We start from the raw sequence: 22,534 nt of genomic DNA, 5'->3' as shown, positions 1-22,534 counted from the left end.
CCCGTATGGGCAGGGGTACCTTTACCTTTACCTTTAAACAGGCGTAGGATCGGGGCGTACATTTTAAGTGAACTGCTTTTCAGGGTTGTTGTGAAGTTGGCCGACTATGGCTACAACCCAACACGCAAAACTTACCTGCATTGAATTCAGTGGGGCTTACTTCTGCAAGTAAGGGGGTTGCATTGCAGAGGGTTGGACTAGATGACCCTCTTGGCCCTTTCCAACTCTGCAATTCTACGATCGGCCCTACACACACTTTTCTGGAAGCAAGACCCCTGAACACAAGGGGCCGCCTAAGCAAGCAACCAAGCACGCGGGCTGTGCATCTTTAAATTAACCCTTTGCAGGGCGGTGAAAATTGCAGCGCTGTTGCAGGCACAGGACAGTAACAACGTGTTTGCTCAGAGGTAAATCCCATAAATAAGATCCCATGGGATTTAACTCCCTAGTAGCCGAGTCTAAGGGATTGCGATCTAAAGTTATGAAGTTCAAACGATGCAATTCTAGGCAGGTTCACTTGGAAGTAAGTCCCCCTGCGTTCAAGGAGGCTTACTCCCTGGTAAGCGCTTGCCATCTGTTTTTGGACCCCTGTTAAGAACAGGATGCTGCACAAGGTGGAGCCCCCTCTGGCCTGATCCAGCGTAACGGCTCATGCCAAACTCTGCAAAACAAATGCAGCCTGCGCTTTGCTCACGGCGGGACAAATGTCGCGCGCCCCCGGGACCATTTTCACGCCGCCTGCTTGGAGCGGGGCGTGGCCTCTTCCGCCCCAAGCCCCGCCCCCAAGCGGAGCGGACTCGTAGGAGAGCGCCACGTCGGAAGCGGCCGCGGCCAGAGGGGGAGGGCAGAATCGGAGGGAGCCCCGAAGGCTGGGGGATCCGAGATCGAGCCTACGGGGCAAGCGGGCAGGGGGGTAGCCAACTGGGGTTCGACACCAGAGAGGCAATACTGGGGTTGGGGGGGCCGGGGGAAGGCGGTATCGTGTGAAAGGACCAACCCGGGTCCAGCCAAGGGGGAAGGGATTTGAACCTCCAAGGATCCAGCTCGGTTGAAGGCATACAGCAAATCAGGATTCAGGGAATCAGTCTCTCCCCGCCCCTCCACCCCACCTTTTTATTTTTTGCACTCTTGTCTGGTTCTTAACCGCGATGTGGGTGCCCGGACTCCTGGGTCCCTTGGCCTTGCTGGCCTTTTCTGCAGGCGGCTGCCAGGGACTGTCCTTCCAGCTTCCGCCGCAGACGCGCAAGTGTCTGAAAGAGGAGCTTCACCGAGATGTGATGGTCACCGGGGAATTCGTGGTCTCGGAAGCCACCGCACCGGGGATCAGGACAGACTTGCGGGTGAGGAGCATGTTGTGCTTTGATCTCCCCACCTCATTTCTTCTGCTGACAAACACTCCCCCCACCCCGGCTCACAAAAATACCTAAATAGTACTTTGTGGTGCAGCTGCAACCACAAAGTTCATTCTAGACCACCAAAGCTTCTTCATGCAGCAATGAATGCACACTGTACATTTTTAAACCACTGTTGCATCACTTTAGTAATCATGGCATCCTCCAAAGAATTATGGGAACTGTTGTTTGTTAAATGTGCTGGGGGGGGGTCTCTTGACAACTCTGAGCCCCCTTTTAACAAACTACCATTCCCAGGAGGAAACCACCACTGTTAAAAGTGGTGTTTAAATGTGTGGTGTGGATGTTAAGGCTTTGCAAGTGCTGTGAGACTCTTTGTTGTCAATCTTTTGTTTTGCATTTTGCGCATGCCCAGATACCCGTTGTCTCTGCTAGAGTTGACGCTGGCAGTTGGCCCTTTCTCCTTGCAGGTTACGGACTCCTCTGGCCACCTCTTGTACTCCAGAGATGATGCCAAGAAAGGAAAATTTGCCTTCACCACAGACGACTATGAGATCTATGAGATTTGCTTTGAGAGTCATGGCCAGCCAGGTATGGGGGCGATGGATTCTGCAGGCGGGTTTAAGTTTCAAAAAGTAGCCTCTAATCCCAAATTTGGGTTTGTTTTTGATGTGCCTGCACAGTGAGGAAGGGAAGCACCCTACATGCTCAGAGGCACGTCTTCTTGAAGCATTCTAGAATAATTTTCATGTTTCACAGCGGACTGGAAAAGTGGGTGGCTCACAATGAGATTTTCTCCCAAACTCACGCCCCTTTTTCCATCCCTTTGTCTCAGATTTGCCTTTAAGCACTATCCCGAACAGAGTCAGACCACTGATTGTCAGTGGCTTTTCAGGCAGGGAGCCTTTCCCAGCCCTACCTGACAGGATTTGAACCTGGGACTTTCTGCTCATAAGGCAGATGCTCCACCACTGAGCTGCAGCCCTAGGTAAGAAATAATTCCATGCAGTGAGTAGGTGAGAGAGGCAGGCCAGAGTGACCATCTTCTGCCAGCCCCCAGCAAGCTAGCGGCTTTTTGTTAAAGACTTATTTACAAGATTATTTACCTCTGCAAAATAAACCATGTTTACATTCTTTGCTGAGAGGCATTAATTAATTCTAACACGGGCTTGCCTTTTGTCCCATATTGACTGAAACCAGGTGCAGATTTCCACAGAACCGTTCCATTTTTTAAAAAAACCAAAACCATAATCCTTATTCAAATAACATTGCTTGAATAAAACAAAACAGCTATAATAGCTGTAATCCCATACAGTAATGGAAGATTTCTTCATTAACTTTTCTTCCCCACCTGCCAGAACTGCAGCACCATAAATTTGCAAGAGACATTATCTTACAAGATCTTTTTAAAAACTGATTTCTTTTTGCTGAGAGGTCTGAACTTGGGAACTCATTTATTCAAGTTTTAACTGTATATTTTAATTGTTGTAACCTGCCCTGGGACCTGATGGTTGGTGAAAGGTGGGTAATAATAATAATAATAATAATAATAATAATAATAATAATTATTATTATTATTATTATTACTACTACTATTACTATTATTATTCAAAGAATGGAAATGATGTCTCTATAAAAATCATGATTTTTGGCAACCTCTCTGTGCAGCTGGTTGCAGTGCGTTAACCTCTCACACTTGACTAATTACCAAACCCACACAATCCATTCATTGATTGTAGGGCCTGGCCTAGATTTCTAGGGCTTCACAACTGGGAAAAAACAAAGTCTAAAAAGAGACGGTTACTGGATGCAGAGCTGACCCAGAAGCAGGGCCCCTTGAGGCCAGTCTGCATGACATCTAATCACAACATTGCAAACACCTTTTCTGGGTAGGCCTTGAATGAATGAAAAAACCAGAGATTGCTTCCTAACCAGCAGAATTTTCCAGAACAGCAGCAGTGAACCTGTGGCCTATAGCCTATGAGGCAGTTTGGTTGAAGCCATGCCCACTTGCTTGACACCTGACATCAGATATGACCGCTGGGGAATGTCGGGCCCTCTGGCCAGCCTTGGCCCACCAGTGGATCCAGTTTGACCAACCAGGCCTCCCCCCCCCCAAGCTATGCCCATCCTCCCATCAGCTGATGAGCAGGAGGACAAGGTTTAATCCTGCAGTGGCTGTGTGCCCTGCACTAAGGAGGGAATAGGATTGCACCGCAATCTCTGTTCATCGGATGATCGGTGGAGATTAAGGCCTTCTCCAAAGCTCAGCTCCTGTGAACAGACAAGCGGCAGCAGTTGGGTGAGGGAGAAGAAGCAGGGCTTCTGAGAAGAGCTTCAAGGCAACCTTCAGTCCTGTTTTGGGATCTGCCTTCTCCCAAGTGCTGCTTGAAGCAGTTCACACACTTCTCCCGTCAGTGGTGGGGCGTTACTTGCCGGAGAAGCACAATATAATTTCAGTCTCAGAAGGGTGGAGGAAGAATCTTCCAAAAGCCTTTGTGAACCTCTCCCACTTTAAAATCAAAGTGGAAAAGGTGTTGACTTGTGGACGATCCCACCTACTAGTCAGTCGTAGGATGGATGACCTCTCCCACCTGTCAGATTTGGCTCTGATAAGGACCGGCAGAATCCGAGACCAGGGAGAAGAGTCGGTGGAAGAAGATTGGAAGAAATTTAAAGATTATTTACAGAAATATTGCAAAATTAATGAATGTTAGAACGATGTTGGATTGAAGCTAAGTGGTTTTTAGCAGTAATGTTATAAAGATGTGTAAAAATGGACTGTTAACAGGGGATAATTTAAAGTTATAATATATTAAGATTAAAGATTAGGATAAAAATAAAGAGGGAAAGGATTTGTTGAACCAACCAATTGAACTGGATACAAAAAAGGGAGGTGTGAGGAGGTCTGGGGAACAAGCGAATGAAAGATAAGACACGAAAAGATTGAATTGTTTTTAACTGTTTTTATTTTGTATTTTTTCTTTTTCTTTTTTTCTTTTTGTAATACTTTGAAAACTTTAATAAAAATCTTTTTTTTTTTAAAAAAAAGATAAGGATCTGGCCCTTGGCACCAAAAAGGTTGCCCAGACCTGGATGTATGGTGTCAAGTGCTGGGCAGGTAAAAGATGGAGCTATCTGCTGAATGTGGGGTTTGCAGCAGATCAGTTGATGGTGCTTAGAAAGGTGGTCCTGTTGCCCATGTGATTGATTTTAGGATGACTTAATCATTATAAGGATCATAGTGATCTTGGGCGAGAAGGAACCCTTCCTGAGCTAAGGGAGTTTGGAAGGCACTGGCCGCCATGTTTTTCAAACCAGAAATGCTTCTATTTAGTCCAGTAAAGCAAGCTGTTTTAAATATACACAGGAAGCTGCTACGCCGCAAACTTAAAAAAACCTATTTTTTAAAAAGTTTTCATTTTTATTTTATTTTGCAAATAGAACAAAAGGAAAGGGAAAAATAAAAAATAAAACCTCAACATTGCCAGATGACATTAACGGGAAAAATATATTGGTCTTCATTTAAACATGTTGTTGTTGTTGTTGTTTAGTCGTTTAGTCGTGTCCGACTCTTCGTGACCCCATGGACCAGAGCACGCCAGGCACCTCTGTCCTCCACTACCTCCCGCAGTTTGGTCAAACTCATGCTGGTAACCTCAAAAACGCTATCCAACCATCTCGTCCTCTGTCGCCCCCTTCTCCTTGTGCCCTCCATCTTTCCCAGCATCAGTGTCTTCTCCAGGGAGTCTTCTCTTCTCATGAGGTGGCCAAAGTACTGGAGCCTCAGCTTCACGATCTGTCCTTCCAGTGAGCACTCAGGTCTGATTTCCTTAAGAATGGATGCATTTGATCTTCTTGCCGTCCATGGGACTCTCAAGAGTCTTCTCCAGCACCATAATTCAAAAGCATCAATTCTTCGGCGATCAGCCTTCTTTATGGTCCAGCTCTCACTTCATTTAAACATATAGATCTATAAAAACAGTCCATATGTCCAAATAGGCCTGTGTTGTGGTTTTTAGAAATCCTTCTGCAGGGCAGCCTTTTCCAGCCGGGTGTGATGGACTATAATTTGCCTAAACCAAGCCATAAGTTTGGAACAAATGGCGAGTGCCTGGTTGTGGGACATCTGCTGAACATCATTATTGCCTTAATCCTAACCTTGTCCTCTCAATCTATGCCTACCTTCTCTTCATTCCCCTCACCCCTAATCCCAGGTTCTTTCTTTCCAGGGAATTTCCGGGTCCCTGACCAACTGATCACCCTCAATATCAAGCACGGTGTGGAGGCACGGAATTACGAGGACGTAAGTGCAGCACTTAGTCTGCTCTGAATAAATATGGCAGGGAGTCCTCCGGGGGGGGGGGGGGGAGTTTGTGCCAGTTCCCCCATAATGTGGACTAGATGCAGCAGGTAAATCTGTGTGCAAACGTTTCCTGCATTCCCCGTAAAAGTGGCTTGATTGTCTCAGGACGGGGAGCCTGTGAAAAGCTCAAGATTCATCCCACCCCAGAAGTGCTTTGAGCTGTGGGGGTGAGCCTGCAGAACCTCCCTGAGATCGCCAGAAGATCCCTGCAGCTGGATCAGACCAAAGACCCAAGTGGTTGAGCACCTTGTTCTCACAACGGCCAACCAAACACATTGCCCCACTGTGGGAGGCAGTGGGGCTCTGCATGCCAGTTGTTGGAAATCACAGGCGGGGAGGATGTTATAGGGGTCAGGTCCTTTAGTGCCTCTGTTTGGCCTCTGTGAGAACAGGATGCTGGGCTAGAAGGACCTCATCCAGCAAAGGTCTTCTTCAGTTTCTTCTATTTGAACCGTTTATATACGGGCCACACCTCATTTACACGTGTCCAGTTGATGCGCGACCACACACACACACACACACACAGCATGTTGAACCCGGAATGACTTTAAAAATGAGCCCAGAAAGGTGCGAAAACAGCACCTAGCAATCCCAGAAGCCTTTGCACCGACCGTTGAGACCTGTGGAGAGTAGGGAGTTTGAGCAAGGAGCTTCGGAGAGAGCAGTTGCGGTGGAGTTTGGCAGATTTGCGGCCGTTCATGCCTGTCTGGTGAGTGCTGCTGGTTTTTTTAAGGGTTTTCCAAGGGTTTCCCGAGTTGGTGGCCATCTCCACTCCCTCTGTGGCCCCAGCTCTCCTTGTGGCATTGTGCTGGCCTTTGGCTCAGCCTGTCCTCCCCTTTCCCCACAGATTGCGAAGGCTGAGAAACTCAAGCCCTTGGAGGTGGACCTTCGTCGGCTTGAGGACCTTTCCGAATCCATCGTCAAAGACTTTGCCTTCATGAAACAACGCGAGGAGGAGATGCGCGATACCAATGGTGAGTGGCGCGAAAGCATGGCGGCTGGAGATCTTGCCCCCTGTCATTCGCTGGAGCCAAGAAAGGCTGCAGTGCGGGCCTCGTCTCTGGCTCTCACCATCTGGTGGCCTCCAGAACGTTGCTGGACTACAACTCCCATCATTCCTTACCACTGGCCATACTAAGGATGCTGGGAGTTGTAGTCCACTGACGTCTGGAGGGCACCATGTTGGCTGTGCCTGCTCTGTTGTTTGTTCTCTCTTCTCTGGCCTTCGTTTGGCTGTTAATGGTGTCAATCAGCCTTGAGGCCTCCAACATCCTATGTTCCCAGCCACCTGGCCAATGGTTGGGGATGGTGGGAGCTGCTGGGAGTTGCAGTCCAAAGAATCTTGGTGGAGGCTACCTCACAACAACCCTCCAAGGCAGGGTTGGGCTATGACTGGTGACTGGCCCAAGGTCAGCCATTAAACTTTTGCAGGGATTTGAACTCAGGCCTCCTTGGGTATCAAGAGCTACTCCCTGCCCTGTCTACACTGGTGTGACAGTCTTACAAAGAGAAGCTTTCCCTCGTTACCTGCCACAAAGTCATAAAAAATATATATTTTGGCAGTGGTGGGGACCTTCTGTATGTAGAGCAAGGCCTCTCCCTAAAATGAAGCCGAACAATAAAATATTAGAAGGTACTAAAGTTATTTGTTGCATTTATTATCCTGCCGTTCCTCTGAGGAGGTAATGAGTGGCGTACAAACATATCACATTTTTCGCTCCATAAGACACACTTTTTCCCCTCCTAAAAAGTAAGGGGGAATGTGTGTGCGTCTTACGGAGCTAATGAAGGCAGGAGGCTCTGCTCAGCACTCCCTTTAAAGAGCTGCACGGAGCGTGTGTGCGGCTCCTGGGGGCTTTTCCCCGAGGAGGGAGAAGGGCAGCCCATCGGACCCTTCTCCCTCCTCGGGGAAAAGCCCCCAAAAGCCGCACACACGCTCTGCACGACTCTTTAAAGGGAGCACAGCTCTTGGGGGCTTTTCCGGGAGGTGGGGGAAGGGACTGACAGGCTGCCCTTCTCCCTCGGGGAAAAGCCCCCAGGTGCCGCACACATGCTCTGCGCGGCTCTTTAAAGGGAACGCTGAGCAGAGCCTCCTGCCTTCATTCGCATCTGGGATGCATACAGGCTCTGCTCAGCGCTCCTTTTAAAGAGCCGTGCAAAGCATGTGTGTGGCTCTTGGGGGCTTTTCCGGGAGGTGGGACTGACGGGCTGCCCTCTGTCCCTTCCCACACCTCCCAGAAACCCAGCAAGAGCCACTGCGAGGCTCTGCTCAGTGGTCCCTTGTAAGGGCTCCCTTTCGTCCCTCATCCCGCTTTGCTGGGAAGCCAGCAGAAGAGGTGCTGCACAGCCATCGCTGTTGCTCTGCTGACTTCAGTGAGAGCTGTGCAGCTTGCTCTGCTGGTTTCTCAGCGAAGCGGGAGGAGGGACGGAAGGGTTTAAAGCAAGAAAAGCGAGAGCCACTTACATGCTCTGTGCAGAATACCGGTATTTTTTTATTGCTTTCCCCCTCTAAAAACTAGGGGCGTCTTATGGAGCGAAAAATACGGTAGTTCTTTTCCCCTCCCCTGTTTATTCCAGCAACAACCCTGTGAGGCGGGTTAGGCTGAGAGACTGTGACTGGCCTGAAATCAGCGTTGTGGCTGAGTGGGGATTCGAACTCTGGTCTCCCAGATCTTAACCACCGCTCCACCCTAGGAGCTCGGAGCTGGATCTGCCACTTGGCCTTGTCTTTCTCTCTTTGCAGAATCCACCAGCGCTCGGGTCTTCTACTTCAGCATTTTCTCCATGCTCTGCCTTGTGGGTCTGGCCACATGGCAGGTCTTCTACCTCAGACGATTCTTTAAAGCCAAGAAACTCATCGAGTGATTGAGCTCCGGTTTGGGCACAGGGGGAGAGGCAAGAAGTGGGCGGCCCCCCTCTACTGGACTCCCCTGCCTAGTTTTGCCATGGATCTAGCCTACAACCTGTTAGGTGTGAACCATGCTCAATCTCTCTCTGCTGAATTATTCCACTCCGAAGGTGACTGCATTATTTCCCCCCGGGATTTCCTTGTGACCAGGACTCTCAGTGGAACCTGACAACTGGACTGGATCTCTTTGCTAGCCAGGAATGGAGCCGCTCATCAGACAAGGCATGGATTCTGGGGAGCAGATTAGAAAACCATTTGCTGTTCCTCCCAAACCGACCGTGGTGCTTGTTTGCTCTGCATGGTGGTGGTGCTGGGGATGTGGTGGGGCGGGTGTTTTAATTAGACTAGGTAATTTAAGTCCCAACTGCTGAGTGTAATACTTTGGAAGTAATAAATTTTGGTTCCTAGATATTGCTTCTGTTTTGGTGGGTGGGTGAGGGGAGAGTTATGGCAAACAATGCAGGAGGGTCTTGCCTCTCCTTGCCTCATCTGGAGTCAGGAAAAAGGTATTCTACAGGGTCTATGATGTGTGGATTTTGGTAGACTGGATAAAGGCCATAAAGACGGCTTTTTTCATATGGAACTCACAGGAACTCAGTTCTGGCACCTCTCAGGTGGGTTCCAGCACCTCTTTCTCTAGAAAAATAGCACAGGCCACAGACAATTTACAGGTGTCACCCCGGTTACGCAGAGCTTAAGTTTCCCAGGTAGCATGTCTGTATGTAAAATTGCAAATAGTGGGGAACAACATCTATAAAGCCTGTAAATACTCTGGAAACCTTTGAAAAAGCAGCAGCACTCACCAGGCTGGCATGAATGGTGGCTCTCAGTCTTCCGCATCGCTGGAGGAAGATGCGCAGTGTAAAGGATGAGGGGTCAGCAAACTTTTTCAGCAGGGGGCCGGTCCACTGTCCCTCAGACCTTGTGGGGGGCCAGACTTTTTTTTGGGGGGGGGGATGAACGAATTCCTATGCCTCACAAATAACCCAGAAATGCATTTTAAATAAAAGGACACATTCTACTCATTTAAAAATACGCTGATTCCCGGACTGTCTGCGGGCCGGATTTAGAAGGCGATTGGGCCAGATTCGGCCCCTGGGCCTTGGTTTACCTACCCATGGATTAGACTTTGGGTGGGGAGTGTGTTATTGTGGACACCCTTCTGTGGCTTGTGTGGCCAGAGGGAAAAGCAGTAGAGGCAACTCTTTGTAGGTTACCTTTCAGCTGCAGGAACGACAGAGGGGACCTGCACACACACTGATCTCTCTCCTTCCAGGGAATCTAGGGGCATTATTGCAAATTGAGGATCTCTTTCAGTCAAGCACTTGAGGGTACAGAGGAGGGACGGTGATGGGTATGGTAGGGTATGTCCTGTGAGACAGGGAGGCCAGGAAGACTGAATTTGGCCCCATCCCTGAGGATGATTTGAGAAATCTGTGGTGGTTGATAGTACTATCAGTGACTACCTGGTGTTATAAAAATGGAACCTCCATATTTAAAGGGAGTTTGGGAACATCTCCAGTTTTTGAGTTTTCAGATTAGGCCACACCAAAGCAAGCACCTTAGATCTCCCTCACTTCGAGGAGAGAATTTCGAAGCATGTGTTTTTAACAATCCCATCAGAAGCCATGGAATTTGTGCACGCGAGTCCTTCTCTGCTCAGCACAGCTTCCCACCAGCTAAGCAAGTGTAGGGCTGCAGTTTCTAAGAAGCATGTTGGCTGAAGTCTGCCATAACTCAGGAGGCTGGGAAGGGCTCTCTGCACATGTTCAGAAGCCCTCGCTGCTTCTTAATTACAGGAGTTAAAAGTGTTCGCCTTAAAAACAGGTTCCGACGCACCAGGTCCTGTCCCTCAAATGGGTTAGAGCAAAATTTGCTTGCGTCTCCCACTTCCTGTTGCAACTTTATGCACATATTACTGCCTTGTCAGCCTAACTCGCCCTCTCTTCTGGAACATAAAAAGACGACAAATTCGCAGCAAGGTTGTATTAAAATAGTCAATACATTTTTAGTGTTAAATCTGCATGCATTTCTTTATACGGATAAGATACAAAATTTGCCCCCTTCACCCTGTGCCCTTGCCAGAACTGCAGCCATTGACTTTGTGGCCATGTCCATAACGAAAAATTAAACTTAATTCCTTGCCTGTTTTAACTGTCACAACTCAGAGGAGTTTCCTTCACTCACATACCAGGGATGAGTTTTTCTAACTGCTGTCAATCTCATTCTTCTTATTGAACTAAATGACTTTTTTGAGGCCCCTTCCAACGTTAACATTCTATTCTATGGGTGTCAACCATGCTTATATGACAGGGTTGCCAACTTATCAAAAAGAAAAACAGCCTGACCTGCTCCTGTGCATTTATCAGCAGCTTGATCTGCAAAAACCAACAGAAGATGTTTCCGATGGCATGGAGATGGTACTTGTATGCAGATCTAGTTGTAGTGTTAACGGCAGCCCTTTCCTATCGGATGCTGTGGGACTACAACTCCCTGCACTGGCTATGTTGGTTTGAGCTGATGGGAATTGTAGTCCAAAACATCTGAGAGGGCACCAGACTAGGGAAGCCATAGGACTTGCAAGGGCCAAATAATGGGCAAGCTCATTGTAAGGTACAACTCAAAAGAGATTCATTTTCACCCTGTCCTTCAACACGCAAACGATCCTGAATCAGGGTATATCAAATATAAAATGAAACTTAACAGTACAACAATTCCAGTAAACAAACAAATATTAATATGAAATCAAGCAGTATGACAACTTACCCTCCTTACTACAAAAGTCAGTGGCTTAATACATCAAGAACCCATGTCATAAAAAGCCTGGCTAAAGAGGTAAGTTTTCAGCTGGTGCCCAAACACTAGCTGGATCTCAAGAAGGAAGTCATTCCAATGCCAGGGAGCCACCACCATGGAGGTCCTTTCATGAGCTACGGAGGTACAAACTTCACTCGGTGATGAAGTAACTTATCCCCCAGAGACGCTGCCTTTGGGTTGTAGTTTTGTAATGGTGTATATATATATATATATATCACAATTCTTTGGTGACCTTCAACAGCAAAATCAGTTGAAGGTTATCTTTTGTTTCCAGGATGAGGAACCGGTGGCCCTCCAGAAATTGTTGGGACTCCAAATCCCATCATCTCTGGACAGCATGGCCAGCAGTGAGGGATAATGGAAAGTTGAAGTCCCAGCAACTTGTGAAGGGGATAGTATTCTCCGATTCCATTTGGATCAGAGGATTCCTCTGTAGCAACCAAGCATGAAGAGAAACGGACTCCCTTCTCACCCCATTAATGTCCCTTGTGGGAGAAAGGTTCTTCCACTGCTCTGCCCCAACACTGACAACTGCCAATTGGGGGCGTCCTCTGTTGATGCTCCAGCAGTCCTCCGTTACAAATTCCCGTCCCCCTCGGCGTGGGGCGCCTTCCACGCCAGCCAGGATGGGGGCAAAGCCTCAGGGGCGGCAGTGGCAGTCTCGTTCCAGGCGGATTGCTCGAATGACCAACGAGCCGTCCTCTTTGAGGAACACGAAGGGCATCGGTGCCCGGCGGGTCTGGCAGCAGTGTCTCTGTTGAGAGAGAAGCAGCAGGAGGAAGGGCTCAGGTTCAGTCCTTGATGGCATCTCCAGGCAGGGCTGGGAGAGACCCTGGTCTGAAACCCTGAAGAGCTGCTGCCAGTCAGTGTAGGCAAAACTGTGCTAGAGGGATCTGGCTTAGTAGAAAGCAGCTTCCTGGGTACAATTTATTCACTTACCATCCAAAGATAACAGGAGGGCCAACCCTAGCCTTGTTTCGCTCTCCGGAAGACAAGAACACAAGAGGGAGCCCTTAAAAAGGCCCAGCCAGGAAGAGAACAGCAAGGACCCTAAGGAGCTGCTGCCAGTCCGAGTGGGCAATACTGAGTTATGTAGACAAATAGCCTGAACGGGAATAAGGCACCTTCTTAGGTTCCCTGGGGAGGGACTATAGCGCAGTGGGAATTAACCCCTGCTTTGCAAGCAGAAGCTCGCCAGGGTCATCCCTATAATTGCTGATTAAAAGGATCTCATCCATCTCAGAAAAGACTTCTCTGCCCGTGATCAAGGCCAGATCCATCACTTGGCATCTTGACAGCAAGAGCCAGAGGTCGCTCCCCGCCCTTGCTCTGAAATCTGACCTAAATCTGCATCATTAGATATAAATTGGCATGTTGCAGAATTGTGCCCTGAAATGTTTAGGTCACCAGCGATACCCCCACAGCTTCCGATGTCCCAGAGGAGGGGCCCATACTTAGTCAGGAGCAGATTCCCTTGTTTGGCAGCCCAGAAGGTCACACCTTCAATCCCTGCATCTCTGGGAGCAGGTGCTGGGAAAGATGGGCCCTTCTCTGCCCTAGACTCTGGACAGGCACTGCCGGTCAGAGCAGACTGTACAGGGTTAGCTCAGGAGGTGCGCAAACTGTGGTTCCTCGGCCTAATTTCATACGGCTCTCTGAGAGGTGCTCTGTACCTGCTTGGCTTGCCCATCGGGCCGACGGCTCGGCTGCTCAAGTCCGCAGTCTTGAATCCAAAGGGCCAGCGGAGGGGCCTTGTCCTTTCGTCGGCAGCGGCACCCAAGGCACTGGGTGAAGACGAAGGACACCGGGTGCAGCACCCAGCTTTGCCAGCCAAGATCTGGGGGAGTAGGAAGTCCAGAAGGAAAAGGTGGGTGAAGATACAGGAAAGGTGGTGGGGCAGGAAGCTGCAGTGCAGACAGGGGGTCATTCTCCTCCATGAAACCCCTGGATTAGGGGAGGGGAACTTTTGCAGGATTCCAACTCCCAGTAGCCCCCAGCAGCATGGCTAATGGCCATTGGGCGATGGGAGTTGTAGTGCCTGACAGATCCCCTACACCTGAGGCTGAAACAAAAGGGTTAGGTGAGAGAACCCTCCCTCTTGCCATTTCTACATTCTAGACCCCTCTCCAAATCTGCATTTGTTTTGTGTTTGGGTATCTGAGTGTATCATGCAGTTCACCCCTCAAGGGGGCACCACAGTTTAAGTGGAAAACATGGCTGCCACAAGTGCATTGTGGGTAATACTCTTGAGAAAATGGAGGTAAGAGTCGAAAATTGCTGGAATGCTTCAGAGTAGAGTGCATTAACATTTATTAGCATTAGTAAACCGGAACCTGAGGAGACTGTCAATATTTTTGTTCTTTCAGGTCGGTTCTTAAAAGTGCCTCGTTTCCTTGGCTTTTAATTAAACGGCTCCACTATCCAGCCAGGATGGGCAATCTCAGGTCTGAAGGTAGCTTTCAGGCATAGGAACCAACCCTTACGGACCAAAGTCCCTTTTGTCTCCCCCCATAAAATATTTGAGGGGGCTGGGCCCCCCAAAGTTGATGCTATATTGCTCTCGGCAAGTGTCCCTATTTTCCAGGGACAGTCCCAGGTTTGCAGAAGCCATCCAGGTTTCTGATTTTATCCTAGAATGTCCCACTTTTACTTAGGACGTCCCTATTTTCACTGGAGAAATGTTGCAGGGTGTGCACCTTCCACTTTTGCCTCTGAAACCCTGGGAGACCTGGGATCTTCCCTTCCGACGGAGGGAAATCATCCCTGATTATCTTCAGCCCCAATAATGCCCCTTTGCTTGCCTGGTGGGAGGATAGAGAAAGGTGGGTGTGCAAATGAAGCTTTGATGCCCCCCCCTTGCCACTTTTCCCTCTGGCACTGCCAACCACTGGCCCAGTGGCATAGCGTGGGTTGTCAGCACCCGGGGCAAGGCAAGTAATTTGCGCCCCCTAACCTGTGGATTTGCCCTAACCCCAGATGTTGCGCCCGGTGCGGCCGGCCCCCCCCTGCACCCCCCACGCTACGCCACTGCACTGGCCAGTGGCTCCTGGAAGGTTGTCTAGAAGGGAATGCAGCCCTTAAGAAAAGGCTCCCCACCCCTGGCTTAGCATTACCTTCCAACGTGACATGGTGGGAAATTTGGGTGCAGCTTTCTCTTCGGACCAGCAGTGTCTCATTGGACGAAAGATCTGTTTGGGGAACAGGTGGGAGAAGAATGAAATTCGAAAGGCACTTCCTTTATTATTAGGACTAAGGAAAAGGCCACAAAATAGTGGCAAGGTTTTTAAGTTGTATTCATTCAACTTGTTTTTATTATTGCTTGTTAGCCGCCCTGAGCCCGGCCTTGGCTGGGGAGGGCAGGGTATAAATAAAAATTATTATCATTATTATTATGGGTTTCTTGGAACTCTTCCCCAGCCAAAGATGTTACAGAAAGGATTTTGGGGTGAAGTGGGCTTTGGGGAGATAAGGAACCTAAAACGGATACAAACATTAGGCTTGATTCTGCAGACATAAAGTCACCTCATTTCCAAGGTTGAGGTTGCAGGCTGTATATGTCCCTCCCAGGGCCAAATTAAGACCTTTTAGAGACCCAAAGCACTTAAAAGATTATGCTGGCCCGCACTATATTGATTCAAAATAAAAAGCAATATTATACTTTATAATAAAAAAAAGAAAAAAAGAAAGCATAGATTTATTGCAGCACATGACGGGATCTGAACTCCTCACATTATTTTGATCTAGATTAGTAGGAATACCCCCTGGAGATAAGGAATAAAAAGAAAATAGAAAAATTGGGGGAAAGTTTGTAGTGGAGTGTAAGGAAGCCTAACAAAGTTGTGATTTTCCCCTTGATGGGAGGTATTCCTACTAATCTAGATCAAAATAATGTGAGGAGCAGTGTGGAAGTGATATTAATTTGGGATTACCAGCAGGTGTGTAACAGTTGCTGGTCTCAACAAATGTCCCCCAGTTTTGGTAACTCTCCCCATTCCACAGATGGGACTACCAAGGCTGAAAGTGAGCATTTGGCCCAACATCTCACAGCAATTCCTTGGCAGAGGGAGGAATTTGAATCCACATCTCCAAGCTTCCTACGCATCAACACTAGGTATGTTGAGCTTTTCAGACTGAGCTGTTTGCTCCTGTCGATCTCAGTAAAAATGTCTGCCAAATTGAAAAGATGGACCTTTCCCCCCGCATGCTAGAAAAAACTTCACATGCTACATTTCTGTCTGTTGAGCTGCTCAGACAGCCATAAAAACAGGGCTTTAAAAAAAAAAAAGTAGCAGCAACTTTTATCTCAGTTTAATTAGCGGTACTTGGTGAGGCAAAAGGAAAAGGAAGATTATTGTTAGGTGAGTTTATGCAGAGGCTTAAGTAATTTCAGAAGCTGTGCTTTCTGACCCATAAGCCCCTCACTATCAGTGGTAAGTGGTGAAGGAAAAGACACTCTGTACATGCTTTAAAGGTAAAGGGTAAAGGGACCCCCGACCATTAGGTCCAGTCGTGGCCAACTCTGGGGTTGCAGCGCTCATCTCGCTTTATTGGCCGAGGGAGCCGGTGTACAGCTTCCGGTCATGTGACCAGCATGACTAAGCCACTTCTGGCGAACCAGAGCAGCGCACGGAAACGCTGTTTACCTTCCCACCGGAGCGGCACCTATTTATCTACTTGCACTTTGACGTGCTTTCGAACTGCTAGGTTGGCAGGAGCAGGGACCGAGCAACGGGAGCTCACCCCGTCGCAGGGATTCAAACCGCCGACCTTCTGATGGGCAAGTCCTAGGCTCTGTGGTTTAAGCCACAGCGCCACCCGCGTCCCTTGTACATGCTTTAGGGAACTGATATTTCAGGGTAGCCTTGGCGTTGAAAGCAGATCCTGGAGCCAAGACCCAGTGCCGATCAAACCCCTGCCTTGGGGTTGGGATAAGTGGGCAGGTCAAGGTGAGGGATGCAGAAGTGGGGTGGGAATGAAGACTCACTGAAATGCTGCCCCCCACTGGACAGATCCGGCAGTTCCATCATTTCCCAAGCTTCATGCGCCTGCCTCCTTGTGCCAGCTGCGATCCTGGGGGGGCTGTCCAACCGGAGCAACCGGAGCGTGGCAGAGCCCACTTCCTGGAGGGCCCGCTCCCTGCAGCTGCCGGAGGAGACAGAACAGGCAGAGATCAGCTACAGGTTCTACAGCTTGCCAATGTCGCTTGGGGAAGGGCAGATCACATGCTTTGCATGCAGAAGGCGCCGGGTTCAACCCCCGATGGCATCTCCAGCTAGGGAGAGATGCTGCCAGCCAGTGTGGACATTACTGAGCTAGATGGCCCAATGGTCTGAGTTGATAGGAGGCAGCTTCATATGTCCTTCTGCTGTTGCAATGCCACTTCTGTTTGAGCTTTCAAAACCACACAAGCACAGCATGGGTTTCATTAGTGGGGGAAACGTCTCTCACCCTTGCAGGAGAGGTAGCTTGTGCAAAAAGGCACAGGTATGAATTTGGGAGAAATAAGGTTCAGTTTGCATTATCGCAGGAGCCTATCTAATTTGGGTTTCCTGAAACAATATGTGAAACAAAGCTTACGACACCTTCTTTCCTCCAAAAAGCTCCTTTTATCTTCACAACATCCCTGTGAGGTAGGTTAGGGTGAGAGGCAGTGATTAGCTCACAGTCACCCAGTGAGCTTCATAGCTGGGCTGGGATTCAAACTCTGGTCTCCCAGGCCCTAGTCCAACAGTTCTCCAACAACAACAAAATTGCACAAAACTGTATTAGGGGAAAGTGTGCAGCAAAATGCACACATCTTGGTGAAAATGGTATACAAAGCTGCACTGATTTTAGAACAAATTGCTTGCAGAGATTTGTATATTAGGAGAAATGTGCAGTAAAAGCTGGCTGTTTTTATGAGGAATTTTTCAATAAATTGCAAACTGCTGGAGAAATGTTGCAAACTGAAGATTAGAAAAATGAGAAGCTGAGACAAAATGGGGCAGACTCATCCGTCCCATAGGCACAGGAGCAATCTCTTCTGAGGTTGCCAACAACAACAAAAAAATATAGCCCTCCCTGCTCTTCTGCTTTTAACAGCAGCTTGACGGGCAAGGGATTAGCAGGGGATGCATTCCCCCTTTAATATCTGCCAATAAAGCTGCTATAACAAAACGGAGGAGCAAAAGCTGGCTGGGAAACTGGCATCCAGTTCACTGAACAAGCAGGAGCCTAAACAAACCGAGAGAAACATCCATTGTTTCCAATGCCTATTGTTACTCAGATAACCTGCTGAATACATCCCTTTCTAAAAGGATTGTGCTTTCCCTTCCACCACAACTCTGTCCTCCAGAATGAGCCTCCTCTCTGTTTTAGCTCAGCTCCTGGCACCACACAGAGGTATGACTACAACAAATTTCGGGTGGCCTTTTCTGTCCTCTCTCTGCAACACAGTTCTCCACCTTCAAATTTAGCTACACAATCCTCCTCAGCCAAATTAATTTAATTTTAATAATTTATTTTAATAATTTTAATTTTAATGAAGCAGAACAGGCTAAGGAGGCCATTTCGGATCTGGAAGGGACTCCTGGATTTCTAATAGCCTGAGTGACATCGAAACAGCCAAAAGTGACACAGGTATAGAGGGAGTTGCCCTCTACTGAGTCAGGCGACTGGTCCATCCAGCTCAATATTGTCAACACTGGCTGGCAGCAGCTCTCCAAGGTTTCAGGCAGGAGAACCTGGAGCCTTCCCCGAATTAATATTGGGGAGCGATTCAGGGGCAAAGCCACCCAAGCAAACACCTGGAGTTCAGGGGGGCTGACTAGTTAACTAGCTACTCCTTCCTTGAAGGTTTTAAAGCGGAGGTTGAGTGGCCATCTGTCATGGGTGAGATCCCTCCATTGCAGGGGGTTGGACTAGATGGCCCCCAGGGGTCCCTTTCAACTCTACAATTCTATGACAGCATCCCTGACAGCCTGTGCCCAGCCTCTCCAGCAAAGAACAGCATACCACCTCCCAAGGAGGACGCCTGTTCCACTGTCAAAGAGTACTTATGGTTAAGACATTTCCCCCTAACATTTAGCCGAAATAATCCTCCTCCTTTCAAACAGTACAGGCAATTGTCTTTCCCGCCAAGCTGGTGCTGCTGACCAGCATGGCCATGGTTGCTTTAACGTCCCTTAAAATTGTTACTGTGCTCACAGGAGAAAAGCAGGAAGCATGTCCTTGGTCCACCAAACTCAATACTGCCTACACTGACTGGCTGAGATTTCTTTCCTAACAATGATCCTCTGTCTAGGTGATAGATATTCTACCTTTTGCACAATCCACAAGGTGGTTTATAGCAAGGCAACCATGCCGGCTGTCCCACAAGGACTGGACTAGTTGGTCTGCATTGAAGCAAGCTGAGCTAGCAGAAAGCGGCAGGGATAAGTTTGAATTGATTCCTCCCAACGAGAGCCCTTTTCGGACACAGTCCTATATGCCTGCTCACCTGGGAGGAAGTCCCATTGAACTCATTGGGGCTTACTACTGAGGAATACATGTGGGATTGGTCTGTTTTTGTTGGCTGTAGCAACAGCAAGGGGAAAGACCCAGAACTCTTTTATTATGCTTTTAGATGTGCTGGAAGCTGCCCAAAGTGGCTGGGGAAGCCCAGCCAGATGGGCGGGGTAAAAATAATAAAATTATTATTAATATTAATCCTCACCTCCCTTTCCTATAGGTGCCAGCCCCACTGGGGAAGGGCTGTGGCTCACTGGTAGAGCATCTGCTTTGCATGCAGAAAAGCCCAGAATCAGTCGTGCCGGACATCTCCCTGTACGGCTTGCAATGTCCCCTGCCTTGAAACCCTGGAGAGCTGCCAATTCGTGTGTTGGACCAGTGGCCTGACTCAATCTAAGGGAGCTTGCTGTGTTCCCATTGCATTCGGTAGGGCTTACTTCTGAGTAGGCACAGTTAGGACTGCACTTTAAAAGACTGCAGCTGCAAATCCTTTGCAAACTTTGTAAGCCCCTTTCAAACGTGGCAGAGTTTGCTTCCAAGTAAACACCTGTGGGGAAATGCTGCACAAGCTTGTGCTGGATCAGACAAAAGGGCTGTCTAGTCCAGGATCCTGCTCCCACCACTGGCCAGCCTTTGGGACCCTAACAAGCATGTTACGAAGGCAATGGCCATTCCCTGATGTTCATCCCCAGCAGCTGGCAATATCCTAGGATAGCTTGCCCCTGACCATGGGAGATCAATTTAGCCAGGATGTCTAAGACTCATCTATGGTCCTCAAGAAGTTGTCTAATTAATTTCCATTATTATTATTAAAAGGCAGCCACCGGTGACATGAATTGTGGCAGAGAGGTCTGCAAGTTAACCAGGTGCAATGGAAGCATGGGTTCTGTCTGTTCTGAAACCTCTGCCAAGCTGGTTGTGGGAAGAGTAACAACTGCCAGCAAAGTATCTCTGTTTCCACATTCTCTGCAGTACGCATCATTTCAAAAATCTCTGCCGTGTTCCCTGTAACTTTTCCGCATAGGGGAACGTACGAAGCTGCACCGTACTGAGTCAGGCCGTTGGCAGGCTGGCAGCAAGGGGTCTCCCCCAGCCATACCGGGAGAGGTGCAAGACTGAAGGGGGGAAATGACTGAACCTAGGAGCTTCTGCAATGAAAGCAGATGCTAAGACGCTCAACAGGATCTCAACCCTGGGACCATCTGCATGCAAACTTTCCCTACTCCCCTGATCACACAGTCTTCTTCGTTACCCTAAATAACAACCCTCTTCCCACCTGTCATCACATCCCAACGGACCAGCCCCACACCCCGCATTTCCTTCAAGACAACACACAACACTCCCCCCCCAACACCCATTTTAATCATCACAACAAACTTGCTAGGTACGCTAGGCTGGGGGGGCGGGGGGGAGCCTAGCTAGAGAGGAGGCCTGACCCCAAGCCACCCAGGGAGCCTCAGGTATTAAATCAGAGCCTCAGGTCCAGCCACCGCACCAGATAGTATTCCCAAATTGCAAGCACAAAAGGATCTGGCCAGCTGCTTACCTCTCATTGAGGGTAACGACAGACGACTCGAGCGGCTGTTCTTCATCAAGGCTGGACTCCCGGAGGAGGGCGAAGGACCCCCACGACGACATCCCTGTCAGCAACCCACTCACAAGCACCAGGTGGAACATGGCGCACGCCAGGAGGGTGCCACGCCAAGCCAGGCGGGCAAAGCCAGGGGGGAGAGAACAGCGGGGGTGCAGGGTAGCCTAGCCTGGCCAAGAATGCCAGCTAGACTAGGCGGGCGAAACTGGCTTGGGCAGAGCAAGGATGGAAGCAGAGGGACTGTGAGAACCCACTTTTATCTGCCTCTCCCCCAACACTGCCGTGACCTTGGCATTTTTCACAGGCAGGCTTGTGCCTTCCCTCAGAGGAATTGGAGAGGCAGCATCACGCGCCAGCTTCTGGGGGCCGTGTCCCAGCATTCGCCCTCCCACAAAAAAACCCTACCTCGTGTGGGGCGGGGGAATTAAAACCAGGAGCTGAGATTCAGCGTCAGAAGAACATGCTTGAAATAGCCCAACTCAGTTCTGGAAGGGTGGGCAAAGGAACTTCTGGGCATAAGCAGAGTGCTTTTAAAAAATAACAAAAACCAAACATCTGCACCTGGTGCAGGTCCCATTCCTTTCAATGGGGGCTGTGTGGGAGAACATTTCTGCTGCACTGGACCTGTTGGATTCCATGGTGGCGGCTTAAAAACCTTGTATTTCACCTCAGCCTGGGTGTTTCAGAGGCAAGATTGTGTTTCGCTGCATTAATGAACCTAAGAACATAGGCCTCCTGCTACCCTTAGGGGCTGGCTGTCCGCTGGGGGTGTCTCCTGGGCTATGCCTCCACCCATCGTGATTCAGAGCAGGCCTCTTCTCCACTCCTGCCACGGCCTTTGATTGACAGTTCAGCTGTCAGATAAGGTTCCTTTGACACCTTCATTCACCCCTTTTTCCCTGAAAGAAAAGGGGTGCCATTTTGTGGTTCACCTCAGGGGCCAAATGTCTTCCACCAGCCTTGCTTCAGCTGCTGTCACTGAGGATGTGGGCAGGAAGCAAGGCAGTGCGAAGGCCAGCGAGCTCTGAGGTTCTGCGTAGACGGCCTATTTCTGGGGTACATGCCTCTGCTCCCACCTCAAAAAGCTGTAGCTCCTACACAGAGGCAGAATAAGGGAGTAAGGAGGGCTGGCTGTCAGGCAGGCAGGCAGGCAAAAAACCCAATGCCTTTTCCTTCCCCCAGTTCAGGGGTCTGCAACCCGCGGCTCCGGAGCCGCATGTGGCTCTTTTACACCTTTGCCGCAGCTCCGGGGCGGATACTAGCGAGGGGAGGAGGCGCATTGTGCGCCCCAACACTCCCCACTGTGGCGGGCGCTGTACTGGCTGTGACGTCGCATGGGGGCGGTGCGTGCGTTAGTCATGCACCGTTCCGACGTCACCTTCCCGCCTTCTGTCAGATTGCGGCTCCGGAGATATATTTGTTTTAAATGTCGCAATGGTTTTGCGGCTCCCAGGTTTTTTTTCTTCGGAAACGGGTCCAAGTGGCTCTTTTTGTCTTAAAGGTTGCAGACCCCTGCCCCAGTTGTTACTGCTTGATGGGTCTATTGAGCAGGACTAACAATGGCTACATGGGACGCGGGTGGCGCTGTGGGTAAAACCTCAGCGCCTAGGACTTGCCGATCAAAAGGTCGGCGGTTCGAATCCCCGCGGCGGGGTGCGCTCCCGTTGCTCGGTCCCAGCGCCTGCCAACCTAGCAGTTCGAAAGCACCCCCGGGTGCAAGTAGATAAATAGGGACCGCTTACTAGCGGGAAGGTAAACGGTGTTTCCGTGTGCGGCTCTGGCTCGCCAGAGCAGCGATGTCACGCTGGCCACGTGACCCCGGAAGTGTCTTCGGACAGCGCTGGCCCCCGGCCTCTTAAGTGAGATGGGCGCACAACCCCAGAGTCTGGCAAGACTGGCCCGTATGGGCAGGGGTACCTTTACCTTTAACAATGGCTACAACCATTGGACTGCACAGCCCTTCACAAGAGGGTTCAGAGCCTTCAGAAAGAGGACTGTCCTCTGCAAAAGGG

General features: G+C 49.4%; 3 protein-coding genes across 3 annotated transcripts in view; 2 read left to right on the top strand and 1 right to left on the bottom strand.

The window, feature by feature from the left end:
• The first annotated feature begins 821 nt into the window (after positions 1–821).
• Positions 822–9,033, top strand: LOC114586691 (transmembrane emp24 domain-containing protein 10-like). The gene is made up of 5 exons (XM_028710403.2): positions 822–1,340; positions 1,823–1,943; positions 5,585–5,658; positions 6,566–6,692; positions 8,462–9,033. Exons 1-5 carry the CDS (start codon positions 1,149–1,151, stop codon positions 8,581–8,583), a joined length of 636 nt encoding a protein of 211 aa, XP_028566236.1. The 5' UTR covers positions 822–1,148; the 3' UTR covers positions 8,584–9,033.
• A 1,579-nt stretch (positions 9,034–10,612) lies between these two features.
• LOC114586661 (uncharacterized) lies at positions 10,613–21,185 on the bottom strand. The gene is made up of 5 exons (XM_028710351.2): positions 20,478–21,185; positions 16,428–16,585; positions 14,557–14,631; positions 13,117–13,280; positions 10,613–12,197 (listed from the first exon to the last, which is right to left on the bottom strand). The coding sequence occupies exons 1-5, from the start codon at positions 20,606–20,608 to the stop codon at positions 12,084–12,086; spliced, it is 642 nt and encodes a 213-aa protein (XP_028566184.1). The 5' UTR covers positions 20,609–21,185; the 3' UTR covers positions 10,613–12,083.
• The window catches only part of CTSW (cathepsin W), a 30,132-nt gene continuing 21,083 nt past the window's right edge, over positions 13,486–22,534 (top strand). Inside the window, exons 1-2 of the mRNA XM_028710349.2 lie at positions 13,486–13,703; positions 15,443–15,554. The gene's annotated coding sequence lies outside the window, so the exon portion shown is untranslated. The remainder of the gene's footprint in view (positions 13,704–15,442; positions 15,555–22,534) is intronic.

The sequence above is a fragment of the Podarcis muralis genome, chromosome 16, assembly GCF_964188315.1.
Source record: "Podarcis muralis chromosome 16, rPodMur119.hap1.1, whole genome shotgun sequence".
NCBI classification, from domain to species: Eukaryota; Metazoa; Chordata; class Lepidosauria; order Squamata; family Lacertidae; genus Podarcis; species Podarcis muralis.
Note: the sequence above shows the minus strand (reverse complement) of the source record. Positions and strands in the feature narration are given on the sequence as shown.

Coding starts and splice junctions, on each gene's coding strand:
- LOC114586691 (XM_028710403.2), top strand. CDS start 1,149: ATGTGGGTGCCCGGACTCCTGGGTCCCTTGGCCTTGCTGGCCTTTTCT. Junction 1,341..1,822: donor GGATCAGGACAGACTTGCGG/GTGAGGAGCATG, acceptor TTCTCCTTGCAG/GTTACGGACTCCTCTGGCCA. Junction 1,944..5,584: donor TGAGAGTCATGGCCAGCCAG/GTATGGGGGCGA, acceptor CTTTCTTTCCAG/GGAATTTCCGGGTCCCTGAC.
- LOC114586661 (XM_028710351.2), bottom strand. CDS start 20,608: ATGTTCCACCTGGTGCTTGTGAGTGGGTTGCTGACAGGGATGTCGTCG. Junction 16,586..20,477: donor GTCGTTACCCTCAATGAGAG/GTAAGCAGCTGG, acceptor CTCCTCCGGCAG/CTGCAGGGAGCGGGCCCTCC. Junction 12,198..13,116: donor CCGATGGGCAAGCCAAGCAG/GTACAGAGCACC, acceptor CTCTCTCAACAG/AGACACTGCTGCCAGACCCG.